This window comes from Delphinus delphis, chromosome 13 (assembly GCF_949987515.2).
Source record: "Delphinus delphis chromosome 13, mDelDel1.2, whole genome shotgun sequence".
NCBI lineage: Eukaryota > Metazoa > Chordata > Mammalia > Artiodactyla > Delphinidae > Delphinus > Delphinus delphis.
The window spans coordinates 10,819,814-10,831,844 of record NC_082695.1 but is presented as its reverse complement, the minus strand read 5'-3'; the positions used below and the strand labels follow the sequence as shown (position 1 = coordinate 10,831,844).

The 12,031-nt window shown below is 44.7% G+C and overlaps 1 protein-coding gene across 3 annotated transcripts in view; it reads left to right on the top strand.

Annotated features, from left to right (window-relative positions):
- Positions 1–12,031, top strand: part of SUDS3 (SDS3 homolog, SIN3A corepressor complex component) — a 291,148-nt gene that overhangs the window by 79,528 nt on the left and 199,589 nt on the right. For 2 of the 3 annotated variants that reach the window (XM_060028081.1, XM_060028080.1), the window contains exon 13: positions 6,285–6,352. In XM_060028081.1, coding sequence (XP_059884064.1) covers positions 6,285–6,330 — 46 coding nt within the window. In that variant the 3' untranslated portion in view covers positions 6,331–6,352. Of the gene's footprint in view, positions 1–6,284; positions 6,353–7,757; positions 8,115–12,031 lie in introns of those variants that run through there. The other variant, XM_060028079.1, reaches the window with a different exon arrangement.

Here is a 12,031-nt window from a genome sequence, read left to right as displayed (position 1 = left end):
TTTGCTGCTTCTTAATTGCTTTCAACTCCAAACAATCCTTATGCCAGAGTGGCATATTTTGTGTGCCATGTTCTGATTCTCTTTAAGACACACAGGGATATCTCACTAGTCTTGCAATCTTAATTACTTGAATCAGTTCTGAAAAGCCAAAAAGAGGTAAGAAAGGTCTCTTAGGAAGCCAAATAAATGTCTTGACTACTGTCTGGGACCCATATTTGAAGCCTGTTCATTCTTTGAAAACAGTGCTAAAAAGCCCGTGACTGACCAGAAGCAAAAACTTGATAGAAGTTTTTGGGTGGTGGCAGGCTCCTTGGCAGCGGGGGTCGTATTTGAAAACCATCTGAGGAAAAGGGAGAAGACAGATGCTATGGGAACAGGTTTGGGGATTCCTGACCTGGCCACAACCCCTTCCTTGGAAGCACCCCAGGATCCCTGCTGAAAGTGTGGAACCCAGGGCTCCCATGCTGATTCCAGGTGCATTTTTTTTCCTGGTCACAGCCGATTGGACTAGAGGTTGACACCTGACTATAGTTCAGCCAAATAGAGTCTTTGTTTCTTGAGACTCTGCATAAAGGGAAATGGAAGGCAGCCATGTTGGAGCTGTTAACGGCATGGGAATGCATGGGCCAACGTTGGTATCACGGTGAAACTGCACAACGCAGATTGGGACTTAAACCCACTGTCGAGATCACATACCTTGTCTCAGGACTTAAAGAAGCTCGAGTTCTTTATGTCTCATTGCAGAAAGAATTCAGTGAAAGACAAAGTGATAGGTAAGAAGTGGATTTATTTAGAGAGAGAACACCTTTTGTGGACAGAATGTGGTCTGTCTCAAAAGGTGAAAATGGCCTTGGGAGAAACACACTCCACCAAGAGTGTGGGCTATCTCAGAAGGCAAGGGGCCCTGAAATATGGGGTGGTTAGTTTTTATGGGCTGGGTAACAAGTGGGAGGATTATTCCAACTATTTTGGGGAAGGGGCGGAGATTTCCAGGAATTGGGCCACCGGCACTTTGTTTTTTTTTCTGGCTGCATCGGGTCTTTAGTTGCGGCACGTGGGATCTTCATTGTGGCATGTGGGATCTTTTGTTGCGGCATGCAGGCTCTTCGCTGTGGCACGCGGGCTTCTCTCTAGTTGTAGCATGTGGGTTTTCTCTCTCGTAGTGCATGGGTTCCAGAGCAGGTGAGCTCCGTAGTTGTGGTGCGCAGGCTTAGTTTCCCCGCAGCATGTGGGATCTTAGTTCCCCGACCAGGGATTGAACCCATATCCCCGCATTTCAGGATGGATTCTTTACCACTGGACCACCAGGGAAGTCCCTCCACCGCCCACTTTTTGATCTTTGATGGTCAGCCTCAGAACTGTCATGGCGCTGGTGTCATTTAGCATGCTAATGTATTACAATGAGTGTATAATGAGGCTCGAGGTCCACTGGAAGTCCAGTCTTCCGCCATCTTGGACCTAACCATTCTAACCAGCCTTTGTCATATCCTCAATGACTCTGTCAACCTTTTAAAGGATGTGCCCTGGGCTTCCCTGGTAGTGCAGTGGTTAAGAATCCACCTGCCAAGGCAGGGGACATGGGTTCGAGCCCTGGTCCGGGAAGATCCCACATGCTGCAGAGCAACTAAGCCCGTGCGCCACAACTACTGAGCCTGCGCTCTAGAGCCCGTGCTCCGCAACAAGAGAAGCCACCACAATGAGACTCCCACACTCTGCAACACCCGCACACCACAACAGAGTTGCGTCTGCTCACCACAAGTAGAGAAAGCCCGCGCACAGCAACTAGAGAAAGCCCGCGCACAGCAACGAAGACCCAACACAGCCAAAAAAAAAAGAACGGTTGTGCTCTGCTCCTTCCCTCCTGTTTCAATGGCAAACTAAAGCCCAGATGGGCTTAAGTTATGGGGGAGCAGAAGAGCAAAACTTGCAGAGGAAGCTGATTTGCAGAGCAATTTAAATTTATTTATTTATTTATGGCTGCGTTGGGTCTTCGTTGCTGCACGTGATCTTTCTTTAGTTGCGTCGAGCAGGGGCTACTCTTTGTTGCGGTGCTCAGACTTCTCATTGCGGTGGCTTCTTTTGTTGCGGAGCACGGGCTTTAGAGCGCAGGTTCACTAGTTATGGCACGAGGGCTCTAGAGCGCAGGCTCAGTAGTTGTGGCGCACGGGCATAGTTGCTCTACGGCCTGTGGGATCTTACCGGACCAGGGCTCGAAACTGTGTCCCCTGTATTGGCAGGCGGATTCTTAACCACTGCGCCATGAGGGAAGTCCCTGCAGAGCAATTTAAAGGGTAGAAAGAAGCCAAGAGGACAGAGCCGTATGGGCCAACAACTTTCTGGGTCCTGTGAAGGTAGCCCAGTGGTTCTTAACGGAAAATGATTTTGTCCCTCCCCTCCCCAAGGGGATATTTGGCAATGTTTGGAATCATTTTTGATTATTACAACTGGACTGGGCAAAGGGGCTGCTACTGGCAACTAGTGGGGATCTTGCAGGAGAAGCGGGGAGTGAGAGAATGGTCATGTCCAAGGTCTCTGGGGAGTTCTCGGGATGGGCCACCGAGTGAGGGTCCTTGGCTTCACACAGAAAAGAATTCAAGAGCAGCGAGCCAAAGTAAAATGAAAGCAAGTTTATTTGAAGAGAGACACACACCATAGGCGGAACTGGGACCCTCTCAGAAGGTGAGACTGCCCCGGGGGTGTGGGAGTGGTTAGTTTTTATGGGCTTGGTAATTTCATATGCTAACAGGTAGGAGGAATATTCTGTTTGGGGGAAGGGGCTGGGATTTCCAGTTATTGGGCCACTGCCTGCTTTTTGGCCTTTTATGGTCAGCCTTGGAACTGTCATGGCGCCTGTCAGCACACTGGTGGGTGTGTCATTAGTATGCTAATATATTACAATAAGCGTATAATGAGGCTCAAGGTCAACTGGAAGTCAGATCTTTCGCCATCTTGGGTGTAGCTGGTTCTAAGCGTTTTTTTTTTTTTTTTTTTTTGTCGCATCCAGTTTTTCTCAACGGCTGTCTCCGACTCCTCATTCTTTTAGCAGTTGTGCCCTGCCCGCTTCCTTCTTGTCTCAGGGAGAAGCCAGGGATGCTGTTTAAATGTTCTATCCTTTATTTTGAGGATGCAGAACAGCTTCCACAACAAAGAACAGTCCAGCCCAAAGTGTCGGTAGTGCTTAGCTGAGAATCCCTGAGGCAGCGTTATTTTTCTGTCTGGGTCCTTAAAATATATTCCACCTTTTTAATAATTTTTAAAATTTTTATTTTAGTTTTTGGCCTCATCACAGGGTATGCAGGATCTAGTTTCCCGACCAGAGTTCTAACCTGTGCCCCCTGCAGTGGGAGCGCAGAGTCTTAACCACTGGACCACCAGGGGAGTCTCTAAATTCCACCTTTTTAAACCTATCCTGAGTATATTCTCCTTGTCCCTCTCTCTCTCATAATAATACTAGCTAACATTTATTGAGTGCTTAGTATGTGCTAGCACCACGTTAAGCACTTTACAGAGATGATCACATTTAATTTTCAAAACAAACGTTATGAGGCAGGAATATTATTCACTCACTTTATAGATGGAGAAAGTGAGGCACATAGACTTGGTTATTCTGCCCAAGCTTGCCTTGAATCCAGTCGAGATCATGAATCCAGAAAGTTTGACTTCAGAGCTTAAGCTCTTAACTATTATGTATGGAGACTAAGGCCAAAAAAGTTATACATAAAAAGCAGTCATAAGAACTCAAAAGGCTAGTAGCTTTGGGAGGGGAGCATTTAATTTAGAAGTTTCAGCTTCTCAAGAGCAACGGAAAATAATGTCACCTTAGAATCCAATAATCAAAATAATTACCGTTTTTCCAGTGTTTACTGTGTTCAGTACTTCTATGCTTTGTGAAAGTGAGCTTAGGAAACTGGTTTTATTATTATCCCTATTTTACAGATGAGGAAACCAAGGTACAGAATAGTGAAGTAAATGTCACAGAGTAAGTGGCAGCTGAGATTTCGTCCCAGGTGGTCGACTCAAAATCTGTGCATTTTTCCAATCATGTTAGGCTACCTTGTAGTACAAGCAAGAAAAAACATTTACAGTGTCGAATGTAAGTCAACACTCTTTTATTTTATTTCATTTATTTTTTAATAAATTTATTTATTTTATTTAGTTATTTTTGGCTACATTGCATCTTCATTGCTGCGCATGGGCTTGCTCTAGTTGCGGCGAGCGGCGGCTCCTCTTCGTTGCGGTGCACGGGCTTCTCACTGCAGTGGCTTCTCTTGTTGTGGAGCACGGGCTCTAGGCGCACAGGCTCAGTAGTTGTGACACATGGGCTTAGTTGCTCCGCGGCATGTGGGATCTTCCCAGACCAGGGCTCGAACCCATGTCCCCTGCATTGGCAGGCGGATTCCTAACCACTGTGCCACCAGGGAAGCCCAAGACTCTTGTATTTTAAAAGACGTAATTTAAAAGAAGGGGCATGGGGAAGGAGAGAACAACGTGAGCAAAGATTTGAAGGTATGTTAATGCAGGTTCAAATTCAGGGTATCCATTAATGCTGCTGTGTCTGGGATGTGAGTGAAGGATGCCTTGGACGCTTGACTTAAGCCTGAAATGGTAAAGTGGAGCTAAAATGGAATCTTGGAGTCCACAGTGAAAGTTTGAAGCTTATTCTGTTGGTCCAGGAGAGCCAAAGGTTTTGGGGCAGAGGAATGAAGATTATGGTTATGTATGCTAGAAAGAGTCCCCTGTGGCAGTACAGAGTATACAGTGAGGAGGTAGAGTCCGGGAGAACTGACAGGTCAGCCTGACCTAGAGCAGAAGGAAGGGTATGGTGAAGCTTTGAGAAGTGTTTCAGAGATAGAAATGTTTGGCTCAGCATTTGGCTGGGTTTCGTGACAAGAAAAGAAGATAAGATCCTAGATGGGGACTGTGTGGTTGGTGAATCTGGTAAACGAATACAGCAAATGGGACAAAGAAAAAATGCATTTTTTTAAAGTAAAAGCAATACAACATGACTTTTGAACATGTAGATGGAATAAAAGTCTTCAATCCCAATCCCCAGAAGTAACCCACTTTTACCTATGGTATAAAAATATGTTTTAAGAAAAATGTGTGTGTGTGTATGTGTGTGTGTGTGTGTGTGTGAGTGAGTGTATTAATCTTGGATTATATTATTCTACAACTTTTTTCCCCACAGTATATTATCTGCATCTTTCCAAACCAATTAATGTATATTTACAACATTATTGTTAATGACTATGTCGTATTCCACTGTAGAGGTGTGTGTATTAAGGTTCATTTAGCCAGCTGAGTATTGATGGAAATTTGGGTTGTTTCCAGTTTTTGGGGGGAGGGGGTTATTGTTATTGCCAGCGAAGCGATAGATGTCTCTGTGTATGTCTTTGGATTTTTGTGCCAGTGAATTTATAGGATAAATTCTTCTAAATTTCCAGTCAGCCGGGTTTTTAGAAGCAATTAATGAGTTCTGCCTTGGTCAAGTTAAGGTCAAGGTGCCAAAGGCCAAAGCTCACAATGGATTCTCCCAGATCATTAGTAACACAGGTTAGGACTTGAAGAAAAGTGACAACTACAGATTGCCGAAAGCAGAGCTATGAGAACTCTAAGCCTTCATTATGATTTAAGATAATAAACTATGCTTCGAATCTAAATAAAGATATACTAGACACATTAATTATAAAAGGTTCTCAGTGTACTGTGAATGTGTGTATACAGCACATAAAAACAATTCCATCTTAAATTTATTGTAAAACTAATACATTATCTATGATAAATATTAATTAAACATCCAGATTTACCAAGCGTCAATGCCCTTCAGCTAAAGACCACCAGGAACACACTCGCAGTTGAACAAATTGGGATTAGTATTCATTGCAGTGAGGGGGGAAAGGCACTATGGGAGCTGTGGGGTATCTCAGTAAGAAGGTTTTAAAAAGGACTTAGTATGGGATTTGGACTTAGGTTGGGTGATTTGGGGAGGGTTTAAAGAACTGGGACTTTGCTCTGGACTGGATACTGGCAGGAAGTGGGAGTAATTCTATGACTGGGCATCTTAATAAATCTTATCCAAAGGGAGAAAAGGCTGATTCAGCTCATGTGGGAAATTGGTCAAGAAGCAGCAGCCCCTCATATTAGACAGGGAAGGGGAATTTTGGTCATTTTTGTGGTTTGGACGGTGTTCATGTTTGGTCTGTGTTCCATTGTCTTGCTCCCCTGTGGACTCAGAGTGGCCTTGTCTGATATTGATGTTCTGTGCAATTGTTTATCTTCAACAGGAGAACGCCAAGCCCTAGCCGTGAGTGCCAGCAGAACGGCTCATAGCAACACCAAGGCCAAGCTGACAGTAAGTACCAGCCCAGCTCCTGGGTGTCTGGGCAGCTGCTTTTCTCCTTCTCAGGAGGAAGTTTCCACTATCTTTGTTTGGCTAATCCCTACTCAGCTCAGCTCAAGGGAATTCCCTGCCAGTCCAGTGGTTAGGACTCTGTGCTTTCGCTGCTCAGCATGGCAAAAAAAAAAAAAAAGATCTCAGCTCAAACCTCATTTCCTAATGATAGTCTTTCCTCATCCATCCCTCCACCCTCCCTCCCCTCCCCCCAAAATAAATAGATCAGGTCTTCCTGTCACACAGTCATTAACAACTTCAGCTTCTCCTTTGCAGCGCTCATCACAATTGTCATTGCTTAATTATGCCATCAGTTATCCAATACCTGTTTCACCAGCTCACCTGTAGACCCCACGAGAGCAGGGACCATGTGTGTCTTGTTCATCTCAGTAGATGCTCATAATTAGAATTTGATGAGTGAACAGTGAATGAGGTAGTGAAGCTTCTTGTGTGTGTGGATTGTACCTCACTCATGTCTGTATTCTAAGAGCTGTAACAGTGCATGGCGCGTAGTAGGTATTCAGTAAATATTAGTTTTACGTGTCAACTTGACCGGGCCATGGGATGTCCAAATTGCTGGCTAAATATTTTATCTGGTTATGTCTGTCGGGGTGCTTCTGGAAGAGATTAGCTTTCGAATTGGTGAACTAGGTAAAGCAGGTGGCCCTCCCCAGCATGGTGGGCCTCATCCAATCCACGGAGGGCTTGAATAGAATAAACCGGTGGAGGAAGGTTGAATTAACCCTATCTGACTATTGGAGCTGGGACATTGATCTTCTCCTGCCCTTGGCACTCCTAGATCTCAGGCCTGTGCACCTGGACTAGAATCTATACATCAGCTCTCTGGCTCTGGGGCCTTTGAACTACACCACTGGCTTTCCTGGGTCTTCAGCTTGCAGATGGCAGACTTCTCTGCCCCCATAATCATATGAGCCAATAACTATAATAAATCTTTCTCTCTTTCTTTTTCTTTCTCCCTTCCTTCCTTACTCCCTCCCTCCCTCCCTCCCTCCCTCTCTCTCTCTCTCTCTCTCTCTCTCTCTCTCCCCCTCTCCCTCTCCCTCTCTCCCCCCTTCCTTCCTTTCTTTTTCTTTCTTTCTCTCTTTCTCTCTCTCCTATTGGTTCTTTTTGTCTCAAGAACGCTGACTGATAATGTGAATTAATGACCCAATTCTTTTCCTTTCATTTTATTCTGTCCAAAGAAATCATTCCAGTGGCTTCAAAGTTATCCCAAATAATTGAGTATGTTCGATGCAGATGTAGTTGGTGGCTCAAATGTTTAGAGTGATTAGCCAAAAAATATTTTGAAAAATATTTGACCAGAATTTTCTCCTCTTTGCCTCACACGCCTTTTTGTATCTATCAGAAGCTCTCTAGAGTCTCAGGTCAAATAAAGGCCCTCAAGAAACCAGTGATGGCTATCAGAGCTCTGCACACTTCATTGGAAAGCCATAAAAACAATTACTACATCATTAAAACAGAAGCTTTGAAGCAACATGCACAGCCTTGCCTAGTTGGGCATGAACAGTGTCCTGCATGTGCCGGTGCCTCCCTGTTGGACGCCACCTAGGAAAAGACAAAGTATTGGGAACTGAAATGTTTCCATGGCAGGTGCAAGGATGTCTGGCAAAGAAGACCTGGGTTCTACTCACACCTCCGATGCCTCTTGGGTGGCATTAACCAGACTCTCTGAGCCTCAGTGTCCCCACTGAAAAATAAAGTATTGAGGATTGATTGCATTAATGCCTTCATTCTTGTTTTTTAAATTAATTAATTTTTTATCTTTGGCTGCGTTGGGTCTTTGTTGCTGCACACGGGCTTTCTCTAGTTGTGGCGAGCCGGGGCTACTCTTTGTTATGGTGTGTGGGCTTCTCATTGCAGTGGCTTCTCTTGTTACGGAACACAGGCTCTAGGCACACGGGCTTAAGTAGTTGTGGCACATGGGCTTAAGTAGTTGTGGCACATGGGCTCAGTAGTTGTGGCTCGCGGGCTCTAGAGCACAGGCTTAGTAGTTGTGGTGCATGGGCTTAGTTGCTCCGCGGCACGTGAGATCTTCCCGGACCAGGGCTCGAACCTGTGTCCCCTGCATTGGCAGGCGGATTCTTAACCACTTTGCCACCACGGAAGTCCCTGCCTTCATTCTTTACCCCTTGTATTAGTTTGCTAGGACTGCCTTAACAAAGTACCACAGGTTGGGTGGCTTAAACAACAGAAATTTATAGTCTTACAGTTCTAGAGGCCAGAAATCTGAGATCAAGGTGTTGGCAGAGTTGGTTCCTTCTGAGGGCTGTGAGGAAGAATCTGTCCCAGGCCTCTCTCCTTGGCTTATAGGTGGCATTTTCCACATTTCCTTCCCTGTGTCCTAGTCTGTGTTTAAATTGCTGCCTCTTATAGGGATACTAGTCACATTGGAGTAGGGCCTACCATAAAGACCTCATTTTAACTTCATTATCTCTGTAAAGACTCTATTTGCAAATAGTGTCACATTCTGAGATAGGACTGAATGTCACATTCTGAAGTTAGGACTTCAACATATGAATTTTAAGGAGACACAGTTCAACCAATAACAGCCTTTGCAATTCCTCCTATAAAAGAGGTGGAGTGTATTTCCCATCTTTTGTTTATTTATTTGGTTTTGTTTATTTTTTAATTTATTTTGGCTGCACCGGCTCTTAGTTGTGGCACGTGAGATCTTCCTTGTGGCACGCGGGATCTTTTAGTTGTGGCATGTGGACCTCTTAGTTGTGGCATGTGACCTCTTAGTTGTGGCATGCATGCGGGGTCTAGTTCCCCGACCAGGGATCAAACCCGGGCCTCCTGCATTGGGAGTGCTGAGTCTTATCCACTGGACCACCGAGGAAGTCCCTCCCATCTTTTAAATAATCTGTGTGGGTCTTGTGACTTGCTCTAGCCAAAGCAATGTTAGAGGCTATGCAAGCAGAGGTCTGCAAAAGTGTTTGTGCAATTGCCATGGGAAAATTTCCAGGCAATCCTGCTAGAGGAGGAGAGACCCATGTTGTGGAGCCTGAGTTGTCCCAGGCATCCCAGCAGAGGCCATCCTAAATCAGCCAACATCAAGCCAACCCCCAGATGTGTCAGTGAGTCCAGCCAAAATCAGCAAAGCTGTGTAGATAACTTGCAGTTTCCCACAGGCTCGTGAGCAAGGCAGCAAAATCAGATGAGCCTCACCTTGGTTGGCTGAACCCCACATAAATGTTTATTGCTAAATGTTCTGGGGTTTTTGTGCTTGCTTGTTACTCAGCATCACTGGGGGGAATATATGACTGATACAGGATTGGAAGTACCCACTCACTGAGTTGTGAGGACCTGTGAGAGAGCACATAAGCATTAAATAAGTGGTAGCTATGACATCACAGTGTTTTATAAACGCTTGAGTACTGTGTAGAAGTAAAGAGTCATCAATATACAATAACAGGCTGCGGAATAATAATGATAAGAGAGTTGGCATGAACAAAACTAATGAACTGGGCCCTGGTTATAATGTATAAATATGAGCCTACACTCATGCACATAAACCATTCATGATATTATATGATGTCTGCACTGTGTGGATTCTTAGAGACCACTTATGAGAAAAATGATGCTCAGAGAGTCATATCGACTCACTGCAGGTCACATAACTAGTAAGTGGCAGAGCTTCACTACAATTTGAGATATTTATGATTTGTCCAACACTGGAAAACATGGTATTTTCATCATCTCTTCCTAAGGAAGCTGTTGGCTTTAAAAAACAGAGATGATCATTCATCTCTGGAAATCTTTTGTCTTTGTTTGAAGGTTGAAATGGGGGCAGAAAGGGAGATTAGGCATCCATCCATCCATCCTTCCCTCCATCCAGTTATCCTCTCATTCAACAAGTAATGATCGAGACCCTACTATGCATCAGGACTGTACTAGGCACCCTGCTTCTCTCTGCTTTCCTTCCTCCTGTTGTCCCATTCTTTTTCTCACCAATGCGTCCTCCTTCATTCTCCTTTGTGAATGTTGACAAGTAGAGGTTAAAGAAAAACCTCCTTACTTGTTAAGACAAGTCTGTATAAATTGATGCTGATGGCTTTAGTTCATTTAGAATGTTAACTGCTGTGAGCACAACTTGACACACCTCAGTTTTGTTCTGCATTTTTGAAAGACCATCCAGTCTAGTGGTTGAGAGCATAGCAATAAGTGTAAATACTCCACTGTAGCTTTCCAGATGCCCAAATCAGACACTGAACATTACATGTTTCCAAAGTTCACAGTTATTTCCTACCCTTCTCCATCCACTCGTCTCTTTTCACCACTTTTTATCACCCACCATGGGTCAGGCTCTATATGACTGCACTGAACCTGTGGGTGGACACCAGTTGTGCAATGATGCACAATTATATAGAGATTATCATATGCCAACACTGTTGTACATGCTCTACGTGTATTAACTCATTTAACCTTCACAACAACCCCGTGAGGTATGTACTAGTGTTCTACAGATGAAGAAATTGAGGCACAGGGGAGTTTTTACCCAAGGTCGAATGGATGCATGAATGGTAAGTGGTAGAGCTGGGATTTGCACCCTGGCATCTGGTTCCAGAGCCTGTCTTGGATTCTGCCTCTCTAACCTTTCCTGACGTTACCACTGAAGACCATGTCCTCCTCTGGACCACTGTTGGACGATTCTGTGCTGCCAGCATTCTTAAGTGTGCCAAGTGGTAACACTGCTGCAGATGTGAAAGGAAGTGCTTTTTTTAATTCCATACATATGTATTTAAAAAAAATTTTTTTTTTTCTTTTGGACACACTGCATGGCTTGCAGGATCTCAGTTCCCCGACCAGGGATTGAACCCAGGCCCACGGCAGTGAAAGCACAGAGTCCTAACCACTGGACAGCCAGGGAACTCCTGGGAAATGCTGTTTTTCAGAGTAAAACCACTACATATCCTAGCCTAGAATTTGAATCCAGGTCCCCTCCACTCACGGACTCACCTGTCAATCCCACAACCTTTCCAGTCTCACCTTTCTTCTGAAAGTGATCCTCAGGAGAACATCAGCAATTACCCACCTTTAGACTAGAAGACATCAGGGAGAGGAGGAGGAACGATGTCCAAAGACATCTCATTCAAGCCCCAGCTTCCTCATCTGTGAAATGGGAATAAGTTAACTGAATGGTATAACATTAGGCTCTGACATTTGTTGAGTGCTTCGTGTGTGTAAGCTTTGTGCCAAATGCTTTGCCATTTGCATGCTCCCATTTAATCCTTAAAGCAACATTATGAGTAAGGCAGACTCAGAGTAATTCAGTAACCTGTCCAAAGTTACACAGCTAGTAAGTACGAGGCAGAGCTTGGATTCAGAATCAGGCTGTAGAACTTCAAAGATTTCACTCTAATGCAACACCAGTGGTTCTCACTGGGTCAATACTGCCCCCTAGGGCTCTTTTCAGAAATTTGTGGGGACGATTTTGGTAGTTATGGTGATGGGGAGTTACAAAATCATGACTTTGGTATGATTTGCTTTAGAGGACCAGGCGAGCTAGACATTTAGCGATGTGTGGGGAAGATCTTTCCTGTGTCCTGCTTGACCTGCCAGTACCCTGCGAGGCCTTCGTGTAGGTGGAAAACTCATTTATTGTCATCTGAGCTTGTT